General features: G+C 35.3%; 1 protein-coding gene across 3 annotated transcripts in view; it reads right to left on the reverse strand.

The window, feature by feature from the left end:
• The window catches only part of FAP (fibroblast activation protein alpha), a 79969-nt gene extending 66295 nt beyond the window's left edge, over positions 1–13674 (reverse strand). Inside the window, exons 1-3 of one of the 3 annotated variants that reach the window (XM_054699786.1) lie at positions 13397–13670; positions 11995–12174; positions 11582–11666 (exon numbers count right to left, since the gene is read on the reverse strand). In XM_054699786.1, coding sequence (XP_054555761.1) covers positions 11582–11666; positions 11995–12000 — 91 coding nt within the window. In that variant the 5' untranslated portion in view covers positions 12001–12174; positions 13397–13670. Of the gene's footprint in view, positions 1–11581; positions 11667–11994; positions 12226–13396 lie in introns of those variants that run through there. The other 2 variants (XM_054699785.1, XM_037523424.2) reach the window with 2 other exon arrangements.
• Between the last annotated feature and the right edge of the window lie 3727 nt (positions 13675–17401).

The following is a 17401-nucleotide window of genomic DNA, read 5'->3' on the forward strand; positions in this document are numbered from 1 at the left end:
TGTGTTTATGCTCCACACTCTTGCTTAGGCTATGAATTATATTTCTTAATTTGTTAAAAAATATTCTGGTGGTTATAAGAACAAAAGTGACTGGTGAACTCTTTTGCAACCAGATGCAAAAATACTCAATAATATTAGGTTATTCTATTTGTTTAAAGTAATCATCTTTTTACATTTTCTTTGCATAAGGTTGTACATGACATACAATTACTTGTAATGAAAGTTCTATTTAGTTAAATGATTTTGTGCCAGATTCATATCACTAATTTTGTAATTCCCATTCAATGAATAAAAGATCATTTTACTACACAGTATTAGTATAATTACTAAGTATTTTAATTGAATCTTTTTAAATTGCCATCTGTTTCTAATGTAGTGAAGAGGAAATTCTAACACTATTTGCTGTGGAAATTGCTTTTCAATTGAGATATGTTTAATTTGTGTCTACATGACCTAAACATCTGCATGGAAAATTTCAAAATAAATGAACCCCTTTATTGTGAATACACAGAAAACTAGGTAATTGCTTTTGTAAAAAAAAATTGATATTAATTTAGTAAAATAATATAATCTTAGTGATATCTTTTTCTTTCTTATTTTTTTTTGGGTGGGATCTAATATATGTAATGCTTCGATTATGGCTAATGACTTATATAATAGATTTTCCTATTTAAGTATCTTTGCATATAATTTTCCTTACTTGCAACTATGCTTAATTGAGACATTCATTGCTATAATTAATCTTCATTTTTATAGAAGTTTAAAGTAAGTGAGAAAATTCAATTGAAACATTTAGGTCTGTGCTTGGCACTTTATAAGGTGTATGCTTGGCACATAGAAAGCAGTCAATAAATGTTAGTTTTTGCTATTCTCATAGTGTATCAGTAGTCTTCAATACATATTTTTTTAATCCATGTTTTCCAAACTAATTTGACCACTGAGACATTTGTTTGTTGAATATCTACTGTAATTACTGTTTGGAAAATACTTTCATCTTAAACTATCAGTATATAAGATATAGTTTATTTTTATCCTAATTTAATGAAATTTATCTGTTTTACTTAGAACATTTTGGTAATTGCACAGCTTCAAAACTTAAATAGTACAACTATGATCACAAATATTGTAACTGCTAATATTGCATATATGGATACACAAAATTTGTTCTAAAATGAGAGTTTCAAATTATTTTTAAATACCTACTCATTTTCCTTCTCATGTAATTATTAACCAAGCTGAGCCTTATCATATTTCTCAAAAAGATTTCAAGGAAAATTTATCTTTTAGAACCTCTAATTTAGATTATCCAGGAAAGCTAAATGAGAGTAAATTTCATATTACTTCCTACTTAGTCATTTATTCTAAATGGATGCATAGTAGTTACAAATGCCAACAATCTATATAGAGAACTTAGCATATGTTATGACTTCAAATATCTGCAAAAACAATTTTAAACTTGTATTAATTGCACTACTAATTTCCATGATGAAAATATTCCTTACCAGTACCCAAAAAGTAATGACATGTATAGAATATATCTAGAGGAATCAACTATATGTATATTGAAATAGGGTTCATGGCACAGATTTGGGGTGTGAAATTACTCTTAGCGTCACACGTAACACAGCCAGGGTTCAGAAGGTATGATCATGCTACAATCAGGATGAGCACAGGTGTAGAGTGATAGCAAATAAAATGGGAAGAATTTTAATTAGGCATGCTTCTCTTTCTGCTGAAAATGACCATAAGTTTGTGAACACAATGGAATAATGTGTCTGCTCTGAGGTGTTGCATTAAATCATATATTAAGAGTTATTAAGCAGAAAATTTATGTAGAGTTTGCAGTGTTCCCCAGCTCTGGTTGCTTGTTCCTCTAGAAAGATCATTAACATAATAATGTTTCACTACTGTATAGATGTTGACCCCTATATCAGCCACCAGCAGAAATGCCCTTCCATTAGGCTCTTTGAAAATGCCATTGGTTTATTGCTATCGTAACACTTAGCTAAAGTTTGTTAACATGAATCTTTCTCTTTTCAGTATTTATGTGAGTTTTATAAGTCTCTATCCTTGAGAGCAGAATCTTTGATTTTCTTGCTATTACATTCCCAGCAGTTACAACAGTGCTTGGCATATAGAGGGAACACAACAGATATTTGTTGAATGAAAAAAATAAACTCAACATACAAGTTAGCTCGTTACATTAGCTGTGTTAGCCTGTCCTCATTCTTTAACCTCCTGTTTGTTTTGTAAATTTCACATATACAATGTTCTACCTAGATACGCCTTCATTTAAATATATATCAAAATTTAGTTTTGGAGTCATTTGGACTGTTCGTTCGAAAAGCAGCTTCCTAGTCTTTGTCTCAAACCCACTGAGTCAGAATATTTCAGGCCGTTTTCATTTTTACTAAGCTCCTCCTGCCCCCAAGTGATTCTTCTATAAAAGTTCAGAATCCAAAATTAACGACTGCACTGAATCTACTCTGTTCAATGTATCTCTGTGAATTCCTCCTTTAAAGTCCTAGTAGGCGAATGGGGCTGACCTGAATAGCAAGCCATTCCTCTGGGGCAGGGACTACCCAAAACTAACTAACTGCTGATCATGACTTTCAAGAAATGTTAATGGTCCCCATGAATGTTTATGCCTCTATTCAGGTCTTTTGAAGTCTGTCCAAAAGGAGTTTTCTTTAGATACACTCGTGCTATATCTTGAGGAGTGGAGAAAGAGCAAGGGGATTAATTCTGATGCAGATAAGATTTAAGCAAGATTGCAGAGAAAAAAATTGGGGTTATAGTTTTTCAGAGATCTGTGTGTGAGTGTGTGTGTGGAGGGGGGTGTATAAATCAGTATAAATGCGTTTCCATGACACACTAAAAAAGTTCCAGTAACCAGAAAAATAGTCCACTGATAATTATTGAACAAATAAGTAGATATTCATATTCTTTTCCAAATACTGTTTTTAAGATTGAAATATAATCGTGATTACTTTTGAAATTTGTTAGTAGCTTCTATCATTTTGAAACTAATAGTTTAGCAGAAGTAGAATTCTGGAAGCATGACTTCCTTCTATCTGTAACTGACACCTGATTAACACTTAATTCCCTAAGAGCCCTTGAATTTGATTTGACCGGTTGTTTGAATTGTTACTCTATGCCACTTAAATAATCCAATTAACTATGTTATAATTATTTGCATTTCAACTTATTAAGTCAGAGCCGAAATTGTTTCAATTTTTTGGATCCAAGAAATTATAATTCACAGAAATGATTCGCAAGCAAGCAATGATTCACTGTTCTCCTAATTCTTTTCTAAAACTTTGTGCTTACTCCGTTAGGATTCTGTTTCTGTTTCATGAAAAATTGGATATAAATGTCAGAGCAGAAACATGAGATGTTAACTCTAATATTCACCATAAAGCAAATGAGAAAATATGGTTTATTAAGTGGGCACACAAATGTCTGGCAGGTCCTTTGTTCTCATTTTTGTGTAGATTTGAAGTTTATGCTTATGAGACCACCCATTGAAAGTGACCTGGATTCCCAGGCGCATTGAACCTAATTTTTGTTGGCTCTGAAGAGATGCTATCTATGAGGATTCATCATTTCCAGACATCATGTTAAATTCATGCTTGTTTCTGGAGTGAACACTACTGGGGAGAAGTATCGTAAATGTTAAAATGGGAACTATATTATTTCCAAATTAATATTATATTTGGCAAAGACTGATAACTTCGAAAGAAATGTGGCTCTGAGGTCATTTTAGACCAGTAATAGGAAGTGTTACATTCACCAAGTTCTTGTAAGTATCACGTATCTCCATACATGGTGGTATTAAATCTTCACAGCCACTCTCCGAGACAAGGGTTATTTTTAACACCATTTTGAGTAGGAAATAGAAATTAAAGAGATAAAGTAACTTGTCAAATGCATAACAGATCTAGGGGTAAAATCCATCTGCTTTTAGAAGCTGGACATCATTATACAATGATTTAAAGTGAAAACAAACTGGAATGAAACAACAGCATACAATACAAAACTAAGGACAAGAACCAAGGAGCACATAGTGGGTAGAATAATTATCACTCAAAACCTAGGTTAAGAGAAAATGAGGACATTTTTACTTTATCAAAGCAAATAGGCCACTCTAAAGTTCTTAATGTCTGGTTGAAGAAGCTAGTAGCTCTCAGGAATATAATTGCCCATGTTTCACTCTACAAACAACGCTGCATAACATAGTTATTCAAAAGAATTGTCAGGTTTGCTAGAGCTCATTTTTGTGTTATGTTTTTGTTGTTCTGTATTAATGACTACTTTTTCATGATTTCTAAAGTTTTGAAGAGCATAGGTTATGGTTGACTTGATGCATTAGAACATGATTGGTAAATGCCATTTTGGTGAGGCTGATGAAAAAGGCAGACATTGTTTCCATTTGAAGGCCAATTCAGTCTCCTTTCTATACTCTGTACTCTTTAATCTCTACTTTAGATTTTGGTACGATTCCTATTGAGGTACTTGGGGTCCTCAAGAGATCCTTGGGGTCTCAGCAAGAGCCACTTTTTCCATTATTTAATTCTCTCAATTCTCAATTATATATCCTTAGGCTGGCTTCCCATAACTACCACATATGGCCCTCACTGAATTTCTTTCTGAATTCCAGGCTTGTGTATTGAACTACTTCTTTAACATTTCTACTTTACTAATTCACAGGTACTTCAAAATAATATGTCCAAAGCTAAGAAAAAAGTATTCCTATGCCGCCACTCCAGATTTCTCCAAGGTAACAACACAATCATCTATGTAGTTCCTCAACTCCTTCTTCACTTACCAACTTTGTCCAACACCCAGGCCTGATTAATCAATCTTCAAAATTTCTCTCTACTCTATCTGCTTTTCTCCATTTTTATTGCCTCCCCATGGCCAGACCATTCCTCAGTAGGTAAGCTATAATGGCCACCAATTGCTCCACTTATAATTTCATTCCTGGTGTTTCCTTGTGGTTTTGATTTTCCTAATGACTAATAATGAGCATCTTTTTTTATATGCTTATTGGTCATTTGTATATTTTCTTTGGGGGAAATGTCTATCCTTTTCCATTTTTAAGTTCTTTGTATATTCTAGATGCAAATCCCTTATCAGATACATAATTTGCAAACTTTCCTCCTCAGTTTTAATTCCTTCTCTCTTCCACGATGATATCCTTTGTAACTCCAGTATTATGTTTCTATGAAGTTCAATTTGTATACTTTTCCTTTGGGTATTTGTGACTTGGTCATATTTAAAATAGTATCAACTAATGCAAAGAGTTTTATAGTTTTAGCACTTACATTTAGGTTTCTGATCCATTTTAAGTTAAATGTTATGTATGCTGGGAGGAAGCAAGTCCAGCATCCTTTGTCACATGTGACTACCCACTTGTCTCAACATCAAATGTGTTGAAAACCAACTTTGTAATTTTGGTATAAATTGCATTTGGTCTTTGGGTTTAATCCTTTTCACATATTACTGGATTTGATATGCTAATAATTTGTTGAGTATTTTTGCATATATAGTCATAAGAGCTATTGATTAGTAGCTTTTCTTATGATGTCTTTGTATGAGTTTTGGTATCATGGTAGTGCTGATGTAGAATGAGTTGGGAAGTAATTTCTACTTTATTTGGAAGAGATTGTGAGACAGTAATAATTGTTTTTAAAATCTTTGGTAAAATTTACCAGTGAAGCCAGTTAGGCCTGGGATTTTCTTTGTGGGAAGGTTTAAAATCACTGAATCAATCACTTTAGTTATCTTTCTATTCAGATTTGCTATTTCTTCTTGAGTAAGTTATAAAAGCTTACACCCTTCTAGAAGTTTGTCTGTTTCATCTGTTATCTGATTTTTTAAACATAGTCTTCCTAGCTTATTCCTTTAAATTGTCCTAGTACATCAGTTTTTCTACCAAGTATAAAATCATGTGTATAAAAAATTTAATTTAAATATTAAATGATTCTATCCTTTTTATTAGTATGAATAAAACTGAGGACTGCCAGATAATCTGCTTTCACGACACAGTTTTAGTTCATTCATAAAGATACTGAAATGAAAAATAAATTCTTTGTGCTATATACTACTGGAAATAAATTTTAAAAAACCTGGTTATTGTTTGACTTTCTACCCCATGAAAATGATATTATTATATACTTGCTGTGTCAATTATTGCTATTTAAGTTTCATTTTGACATTCTTTTTTCTTAAAAACTTTTATCCCTGGTACCACATTCCTAATTTGAGCTTAAAAGCATGTTTTTCTCAAGGTGTATCTATAACTAGATATTCTTGTGTAAGTTGTAACACAATTCATTTGGAAATCAGAGACAGGTAAACTCCTCTGCATCATGGGAATCATCTAAAGACTTGGATTATTTTCTAAATTATTTAGAATTTGGCAAAACTCAAAAAGAGTTGGCCAAGATTCATCTTCTGTGATTTTAAAATCCAAGTACAAATTAGAGAAATATAATCTGCAAGCTTGATTTATTTACAACTCAACTCAATGGCTCTTTTATGTCCATGAACTTTCTGAACCTTTTCCTTAGCCCTTTAGACTTCCCCATATTTCCTCCAAAAGAACAGTGAATAAATAAGCTTGAAAGTCTTAAGATGTTTGAGGGAACCTGTTTCACAGTTCTGAATGTTGATACTGGGAAAATTTCAAAACTTAGAAACATATTCTCATTTCTTTTGAAGATGATTTCATCTTACATACACCTTGTTTTATAAAGTGATTGTTAAGGTAACAGTAGTAGTAATAGCAACAACAGTGATAATAGTAACAATGAATTTCTGCCTAAAAAATAAACATTCTAAATTATTTTCTTCCTATAAAATATTGATTCCTGTCCTGTCTAAATTGTCTATGAGTTTGAATACCTTCTGAAATAAATTATATATGGTATTACTTAGCTAAGTAAGCAATCACTTACTTATATATGTGTGGTGTAATCATCTGTGTTAATTTGTCTATACAAATTTAGTGTCACAGCATTTTGGTTCCTTTTGGCTCCTTGAGCTCCCCCCAAACTTTCCCCCTTTTCCTTTTGCATTCAAATTTTATTTCCTAGCATATGTCCTCCTTATCCTTATGGATAACCCCTCCCCCCAGATTCCAAGATTAAAGCTTTAACTCTCAATGTGACAGCATTTGGAGATAAAGCTTTCATTTAAAGAAGTAATTAAATTTCCATAAGGTCACAATGACAGAGCTCTAATGCAATAGAACTGAGTCCTAATAAAAAGAGGAAGAGACACCAGTTGTGCAAGCACAGAGCAGAAGTCATGTGAGGACACAGCAAGGAGGGAGATGTGCACATGCCAAGGAGGGAAGCCTCTAGAGAAACCAAACCTGCCTGCCCCTTGTTCTTAGACTTCCAGTTTCCAGTACTGTGAGAAAAGAAATATCTATTATTTTAGCCCAAGTCTGTAGTATTCTATTACAGCCCTAGATGTCTAACATATCCCTCACTCCAGTTGTCCTATAGCACCTAGAAACAATTTGAAATACTGTTAATTTATTTGTTTCTTATCCAAAGGACAGAGACTTTGTCATTTATACCCTTGACCAATGCCTAGTAATTGGAAGGTGCTCAATAAATAATTGGACAAATAACCCAAGTGTCCAGGAACCACAGTGAACTGGACTTTGTGAATAATGGATAAATATGGAATGTTAATCTTGTTCTTTTTTCACATTCAGTAGATTATTATTTTTAATACCAGGAGGAGGAATCCTATGCCTCCTTAGGCCCAAGGGTTAAAAACCAAAATGTTCTAGGTGACAAGCAGATGTTATAAATGAATATGGTGTCTTGTACAGAGTAAAGTAGAAAGTTGCATGGTCTGTGGCAAACCAGAAAATGTACTGTCCTTCTGACACTGACTTCTTAACCAGCTACAAAATGGGCTAGTGCTGCAAATCTAATATTTCAAGAGAAGATCCAAATCTAAATTCCTATGTGAAATGTTCTCATTTTTAGAAAATGGGCAACTAATACAAATTGGTATAAAACAATTTTGGCCAAAAAACAATAGGAAAATGCTGGATGGTACACAAGATTACTGCAAGGAGCCAAGGTTAGTTCTCTTTTCACTGCATGGGAGAATTTACAGTCTTCACAATAAACCACTCCTCTGACCCCCTCCACCCCCTATTTCCTTATTCTCTTACTCACTTTATTCTTCACTCCCACCTTCCTCAACTTCATTTATCTTTCCTGTTCCTTTCTTTTCTCTTGCTTTTGTCTCAGAGCTGCCAGTCCGGGGTAGGAATAGGGTGACGCTCAGGGATAAAGAGTCTTTACCATTGAAATTAAAAAAGATATTGTTGAAATTGAAATACATCACACACAAGGGCTTAGTTGCCATCTATGTGTGCCTGCATATGTGTGTGTGTGTGTGTGTGTGTGTATTTGGATGGAGGACGCAATCAAATGCTAACGGTCACTTATTAAGTAGCTACTATGTGTTAGAAATTTTAGAAAAATAATAACTATTTGCTGAGTGTTTGCTCATCACCATATAAAACTCTACACTGAGGAGAATTCAAAGAGAGCAAATAGTGCCCACATTTTGTTTCCCAGATGTACAACAATTCAGAAGCTATTAATCATCAAACAAAACCATACAGAATTTACTTTTGAAATTCTGGAGCCCCTGTCAACTTTCCAATTCTACTTTTCACTTTTTTTGCCACCTCTATAAATCTCTTAGGAGGAGATGGAGTCAGTAAGACAACGGCTGTCTTTGAGGTTGACAAAAGGAGGGGGAAGTGGGAGCTGAGTATCCATTCTCAGCTTTGTCATATCTTCATGCAGGAAGGAGAGATGTTTGGAAAGAACCTCAGGAGAAAAAGTGAATAAAGACAGGAAATAAGCAAGGGACAGGCAGTGGAGTAGGCCAAGGTCTGGGATTAACATGTAGAAACCTGTATGTGTCTTCCAGGCAGTGAAAATAAAAACAGGACAACTTGGAGGTTTCAAAAAAAGTTGTCTCTAATTTCTATTATGTATGAGTGAGCGAAATGAGTTTTCTCATCTCACCACATTTTTTTGTTCCTGAACTCCTACCTAATTCCTATGAAGTTATTTTAATCCTGAGGCTGGTGTTCCTGAGACAGTCTACTCTTTGGAAGACTGCTCTCTTTTCTTCCTTCCCTTTGACCTGGTTCGGAGTGGCAGAAGTCCTTATCCCATGTTGGTGCTGGTGGCTGTGCAGCATACTGACATTTTATCCTGCCTTTCAAAGGGAAGCCTAGACTGCTGAGCCTTTGTTTCCCTGACTGGCTACAATGATAGGCATGAATTTAGTGGGACTTAACTCATTAAGATATAAATAAATATTTCTTAAGTGAATCATGAAGCTTCTCAAAGAAATGCTGTTCTTATGCTAACACATAAACCCTGGGCTAAGAATTCAAGGGCATCTAAGGCAAAGGTGAGGTAATGGGATTGCTGATGAAGTGTTAGAAGGCCAAAGAGAAGCTTACTTGGCTTTGAATTCTTTGTTCTTTCCCCTTTCTTTTCTTTCTTTCTTTTTTTTTTTTTTTTTGGCCTGGCTACCTCACATCTTATTCTCAGCAGTTAACAGACAGCTGCAAGAGTGAGGACTGACCCTGGGATGTTTGAAGAGTCAGGTGTGAGAGGAAAAGAGGCAAGTCCTAGGTTGACTGTACCCCTGAATGGAGGAAAAGAGGACTTCTACCATGTTCCTGCTCAGGACTATAGAGGAATGACTTGCTTCCTGTACTAGTTATTTAAGTGACATTCTGAGTTTTTGAGCAAATTTAGAATAGAATAAGAATGATATCATAGACAAAAAAAAAATGTTATCAACTTTTTTGTGACTTTTCTGTTTTGAATGAATAATAAAATATCATCTAACATTGAATTTGATTATTTTAATTTATCAGGAAATGATTTTACTCTGAAAATTATCTTGCTGTTTAAAACAGAATACTGTTATAAGCAACATAGGACTTTTATAATATATGCAGTTTATAATATATTTATGTATGTACTATACATGACTCATCTGTGAAAAGAGTAAATATTGGGGCTATGGATATAATTACATAAAGGTCTATTTCATGCATGTATGCTCATATACTATTTGTAAATATTACACAGTATATAATTTTATAAACAATAATGTATTTCTTACTAAAAATTATGACTCGAGTTCTAAAGAGCAGATGAAAACCATCCTTGCCTGTTGACATGGAGGCAGATTGAAAATAAAATCCATACACATTTGTCTGTAAGGGAGCAAAGTGTGTATTTCCAATACTAGTGAGTTTCTTTAGAAACCAGGGGCAAATTTTGAATGGATTAGCTTGCAATGGGGCAGGTGGTCCTTATCTGCCATCTGACAACTGCTGGTAGGAGGGACATGTGGCTCACAAACCATGGGGTAAGAACTGATCTGAAAGCAATTTTACCTTAAAAAGAATATGAAAAATAGAGATGCACACAATATATTTCAGTAGCCTGAGAATAATTACATGCTAGTAAAGAACAGGAATAAGGACCAAAGAATAACATTAAAGATATAGGACTATTGCCTTCATCTTATTAACTTCTTCCTTTCTGTGATTCTTTTAAAGTTCCAAGAACATTTTGAATCTTTCAAAATATTTTTCTATTATCTCATATTTTTGGAAGCAATAGATATTTTACAACTCATTCATTCTTTCGCTAAAGAATTGCCATTGATTTTCCTTTATTTGCAGTCAACTTTTAACCAAAGGTATTTCCCACATTTCCTATATTTGATGGTACAAATTTTTCCTCTTTCCCTTGGTTTAAGGAAAAAATTTGTTATTTATTTTATTTTCTGTTTTAAAACATTACCTTCTCGTCATGAAACCATTCTCCTCTATCAATGAATTATTTATAGGCAGTCTCATTTAAATTCAAACTAGCCCCAATATGAATCCATAGTATCTTCCAAATTTCAGCAAAGAAAGATCAATTTTTATTCTAAGCCTTTTAAAAAAGGATCAACTTATCACTAATCATAATGCTTGCTTAATAATATTTAGTCTTCTAATTAGATTGGTTAGTGGTACTCTATCTAGAATAATAATTTCACTTTTTTCTCATACATCTAGCCCTAAGATCTCTATTCTGTACTGCCTCCCTAAATTTTTGGAAAGACTCAATAAAAACCTCCTTAAGTTCTGGTTTAACTTTTCTGTTCTTACTCATCTTTATATTCCATAAGGCAAACCAATAATGAAAAGCATTGTTGTCTCTAAAGGCCTGTCAAAGCTTGGAATTTAGCATATATTTTGGGGGGTGTGGGGGTGATGCAGCGTGCTTAGGTTTTTCTATTGCTGAAATAACACTGTAAATTTCTTCCTACCCTTGCCTTAAATTCCTCAGTATTTCTGGTTGCACAACAGTATATCTGTGAGCTGATGTGTCTTCATAGAAATAGCAGATTTTGAAAAAAAGCACACAGGAAATATTCAATCACTTGTGACCATGCATTAGTGTATTTACCAATCTATTCTAGGCAAATAGAGCAAATTAGAGACAATTCTTACCTCTTGAAGGACGTAAAACAATACACATCACCAACAAAGCAAGCACAGCAGAGATGGCAACTCCAAATACAATTTTTAACCATGTCTACATGAAATAAAGAAAATTAGACTTATACACAGTTTCTGCTAAATAGTAGAAATGGCAAGATTTTGTTTACACCTAAATCCTATTTCTCCCTCCCCACAAAGCGCTTGATTGTCTTCCACTGATCTGGCTATAATTGCTGGAATTCTTCCAGCTCTGCAAGGACAAATGTTTCTACAGTATATTTAGGACAATTTCCCATTCCCAACCCACTCCAGGAAGTAAATACTTTTGTACAAATCCTCATCTTCTAAACAATAGAAAACTGATCACATTCAATTCAGCCAACCCTTGCTCTTTAGCAAGACTTGAGGCTGTATATACTAACCTTCATTTTTCCAGATGTTTTTGAAAGTTAGCTATTCTGACTTCAGAGTGTGGGTCACTCGATCTGTGAAAACCGTTGAAAAGAAGGAAGTCTCTCTTCGTAGTTGGAAGCTGAAGCTAGCTAGGACAAGGTTTTTTCTTCCACGGACTTTTGAATACCGTGCCAAATTTCAAAAGATTTCTGTAAAATTGGAAACAGATTTTGGGGGCGTTCTTGGCCTTGAAATGAACTGTGAGTGGCTCAAGGGAGGTTTTACAGCGTTTTCATCCTTGTAAATTCTGCACCAACATCTGCTTATATTGACATACAGAGGTTTTCAATTTTTTTTAAACAAATTTAAGTTTATGTTTCATTTTCTTCTAGAAATCACTCGGATCACTTTGGCAAGTCATTGGGTTTTGTATAACTGTTCCATTTGCAGCCAAAAGAGAAATTTAAGATAATACAAACTTCCAGGTATGTACAGTCTATATATCTTTAATTTTAACAGAAGAAGAAAATTAAAGTCATGTAAAATTTTGTGAGAAATATACCATATAACTGCAATTTTCTCTTCTTCTGAGAGATTATGAGGTACTGCAGACAGAAATGTTTTTCTTTCAGCACAATTTCTTTGTCCATATAGCACCATATGCACTTTCAGTAAATACAGAAGTTTAAAAATTCAACTGTCTAAACCCACGACTGCTTTACTTTAAAGAAATAAAATGCCATCTGGTGAAATTTAGTATGGGTTAGGTGTGTATGCACAGGCCAGAAAGATGGAAAGATCAGTAAGAATAATTTACCAGCAGACCTTTGGAAGAATGGAAATGGCTCTGCAAAAGTGATATTTTTGCTTCCCTCTCAGAATATCTTCTGAGAGAACATTTAGCAATTATGAAACCTTTAAAATAAATTAAAAAGCATTTGAAAAGATAAGTAAGTCCTGTGTACAATTTCATTTTGGCTACAACAGTCCAAATTAGTCAACTTGAAAGATCAGGAAAATGGTTGACTGAAATAAAAAAAAAAAATGCACACACACACTCATACAAACAGTAACTTTTGGGAGCATTCTGGCTGGCTTAATGCGATTCAGTTGAATTAATTCTGAGTTCCACATAAACTCCATTGTTAATCTACTGTGGTTTTCTTCTTTGGAAGTTTGTAATGTTCTCAGTCTGCCTAAAACAAACTTCATGATGACCTTTCATGGATCATTCATGAAAGGTAATGAGGAAACGTGACTGAAATCTGTTGCTCTTTGTTTTAGCCAACCAGTCCAGCTACCACGGGAGATTTTCTCCCACAAAGAAGACAGTGGCTTGCAAACTTCCTCTCAGACATTCTCCAGACATCCCTCCCTAAATTCCAGCCTTATGAAAATTCTGTTAAGGAAAATGAATCATTAAGCACTTACTGGCAAAGAGATGTAACCACTTAGCTTCTAAATGAGCTCCCCTCTTTTGCAATCGCTGGGGTCAGCTCTTTGCAAACTGAAGCAATCATTAAGAGTAAGATCCAGGTTATGCCATACGCTTGTACTCATCTCCATGTGATTGTCAGATCTAAGCATCTGAGATAAAAAGCCTCCGGCCAGATTCCAAATGAACTGCTCTCAGTGGGTCTTCTCAGATTGATTGCCTTCTTTGGAAAATTCACACAGCATGTTCTCAGAAGTTCTGTCTCAGTCTGCCAAAATCCTAAAGTCCACAAGTAATTTTCAGTGGGTTATATCCAAGACTTTATGTTCTGAAAAGAAACTGGCTGTAATAAATGATTAGGGTATAATTAACATGAACACTATTCGCTTTAGCAATTAAGAAGGCATTGACATGTGACTGGTTTGAGTACCACTTAGGATTGCTGCCAAGAGTGGGTGTCCAGAAGAGGCTCATTTGACAGGTTCTATGGATATATTGGGGTGCTTTAAGGAGGAAAAATTTAAGCTGAATCTGCTAGTGAGGGGGAAAAACTGTGAGACTGAAATATGTTTATTTGGTTTTGTATTTTTTTCCTTTGGAAAACTGGGTTATTCAAACTGCAAGTTCTGGAAAATTCTTACTAGCTTGAACTCTTTTGAGAAAAATGAGACTGAGTACAGAAATAAAGATGTCAAGAGTTTTTCCATATAACTTAGGGATATATTGTTTACAATAGTTACATATGTCCATCCCTTTGAAATAATGTGTAAATGTGCTAATTTTCATTCAAACAGGGACTCCAAGAAAAATTTGGATTCTTTTAATACTTTAACATCTTAATTGGCTATTTTTCCCTTTAGGATCAAAATAAAAATACTTATGCTAACTCAGACTTTTTTTTAAAAAATCATTAAGAAAACTGACTGCTGGGCCTCCCTGGTGCCAAGGGGTTAAAGACACAGCACTGTCAAACTATCGCCAGCCACTGCAGCACAAGTTCCATTCCCCAGCCAGTCAGGGAGCAACACACATGGCACAGCAGACCTCTCCTGTCTCGCCCGCTGCTCCCCTCAGCAGTGCATTTCAGTAGATCTGCCTGTTCTGCTCCCCATTCTTTCTGGTGAATCCTTTCACCACCCCCACACCTCTGGTCTATACCCCAATTCTTGCATGCATAAATAAATCTTTAAAAAAAATAAAACTGTTTTTTAAATTTTATACAGATAAAGTTAATAGCTAGTCAACATTTTTGTTGGGAAAACAAATATGAATAAACTACAGTCTTTGTCCTCAAGGAGTTTACATTCTAGTGCAAATGTGGCACATAATGTTTATTATTATTTTTTTCCATTCTTAGAGCTCTTATTGCCAATGAACCTGAAGCTGGGTTTGTGCTTAGCAGAAAAGAGTACCCTGGCTGGTCTGATTTCTGCCAGGGGCCAGGAGGAGGGTTAGAAAGTACACATAGTGTTAAAGAGCAACCCTGATATAAAATGGGTTGCCTGACTGTGGGTCCTCACCCACGCTTAAAGGGGACTTATTAATCCTAAACTACAGACACACACAAAAGCTTGATAAAAGGTTTATTTACAAGGGCAGGGGAAATGAATAACTCAGGGAGAAAAAGAGGGAGATAAGTTCCTAAATGCGTCCTACCCGTTCCGCTGACCTGGAATCCCAATGACCTGCCAAGCTGGCGAAAAACCGAGCATGCAGCATGGCCAAGAGGGTGACCCCCGGCCACATGGCCACTTAAATACTCAAACCAAGAGCCTAGTTGCGTAACTCCACCCTCAGGTCCTCACAACCTTCCCTTTGCTGATCATGGGATTTGTAGTTCCCAGTGTCTTGATGGAGTGGGGGTGGACTCTACAAAGCCTGTGTGGAGTTTGCTCAGGACATCCTTTCCCCCTAACAATAGCACATTTTTATCAACTTTCAGCTCTGTTTTTTTGTCAGGACTGGGACTTTTCTCAGAAAGAACTCTAGATCTATAAAAATGATTTCTTTTTAAAAAATGGAAAATACAACTTTTACCTGTAAAAATTTAAGAGCAAGGATTAGGATAGGGCCTCCCTGGTGGTGCAGGGGGTAAGTCGCAAACTGTAGAGCTGTCCACAGCCACTGCAGCATGAGTTCAATCCCCCAGCCTGCCAGGGAGCAGCCCATATTGTGCAGCAGACCTCTCCTGACTCACCCTCTGCTCCCTCAACAGTGTACTTCAGTCAATCTGCCTGGTCTGTTCCCCACTGTGTCTCTGGTGAATCCTCTCACCCCCCCGCACATCTGTCCTATGCCCCAGCTCTTGTGTGCATACATAAATCTTTAAAAAAAAAAAAAAAAGAATTAGGATAGAGGCTAACTGAACTATTTTCGAGACAGGTCTTTACAAGACCTGATTATAACAATCTGATTATATTGTGGTTAGCCCACTAGGTAAACTGACTATAACATAAATTCTTAGTTTACTCAAAGTACATTCTAGAACTATCTAGTTCTAGTCATTGTATCTGTGGGATCCCTGGCCCTCCTTGTTCTCAGGGATACTGTCTTGATGCCCAGAGTTCCTGCTTGTCAGCTAGGTGTAAAGTCATGCAAGAGGCAAAGTCCTGTTATGAGGAACATACTGGGAAACAGGTATCTGCAGCAGCAGGCAGATATTAGAATAGAGAATATGCTTGACTAGCAGGAACAATGGCACACCCCAGGCAATAGCCCCTGGTCACTCCACCCTAGTTTGCATCAGGGATCACTGCATCCCCGACTCATGTACACGCCAAGCATGTGCACTCTATACATACTTGCCCCACCTTTGTACTTGATGCTAATAAATATGAGACTGCCTTGGGGTGGGGGCTGCACTTGAGGTATAAGCCCCTCTAAACCTCTCTCACTTGAACTTTGAGTATTCTTTCTCTCATCACACACCGCCTCCAATGTTGCAACAGTATGTCTGACAAAAATGCTTTTGATTTATAGGTTTTCCTAGAAAACACATTCAAGTCCAAATTCTTAGAGTATAATAGGGCTATGCCGAAAGCATGTGTAGGGATGATGTCTTTTTATGTGAGCACTGGAAAATAAAGAAAGAGGGATGCATTCATTCACCAAAAGGTAAGGCAAATTAGCTAACGGCAAGTGGTAAGGGGTTTGAAGGCAGGAATGATAGCAACACAGCCTTGATTTTGTATTTTTTAAAATAAAAATTTTGTACTCTAAGAAGGCCATGTTTATCCATTTGATTCCTTGGATTCAGCAAACATTTCCAGTTCATTGCTATACACAAAGTGCTTTAATATATTATTTGTTTTAACTTGTACCAAAATTCATTTTACTGATTATGTAATGGAGACCAGAAAAATTAGGTAACTTTCCTGAAATTTCAATAGGACCTAGTGCTACTAATTCAATTGCTACTTTTTACATGAAGCTGACTGAAAATAATGCATATTTAAAAAAATTTCTAATTGACATTGCATTCAGTTTCTATTGAAAGTCAGCTTACAGGTGTGATGATAGGATCATGGAGCTAAAAACATGCACAATTCTCAGGGAATATTGTTTACATTGTCTCAAAAGACCATAGTCTCATTCCAGGGACAGTGTCCAAAATATTAACGTGGCTAGAGTTTTGTTGGAATCAGGGTCTAGCAATCAGTACAATAGTTACATAGAGTCTGGAGTTCAACGATGTACCTCTGGGGAATTTTCTAAATTAAGGATTCATCAGAATTCCCATCACAAAGCAATTTTGGATCCAAGCTAGGAAGAGTGCTAAGCTCTTCAAAAGTCAAAATAACTAGACTTTAGAACTATAAGTGGCATAACATAGCATCAATGAGAAATGCTGAAGCTTAAACTGCTTTTTGAATCTGAGCTATTTTCTAAGTTGTTACATAAAGTAGAAGATGAAACAGCATGCCTTGCAGTATATAATTGGTACCTATTACCTTAATAAATGTTATAATTAGATGGCATTTTTTCTATAATAATTAGGGCAC

Source organism: Talpa occidentalis, unplaced genomic scaffold (assembly GCF_014898055.3).
Source record: "Talpa occidentalis isolate TD23 unplaced genomic scaffold, MPIMG_talOcc4v2.1 talOcc4.3, whole genome shotgun sequence".
NCBI lineage: Eukaryota > Metazoa > Chordata > Mammalia > Eulipotyphla > Talpidae > Talpa > Talpa occidentalis.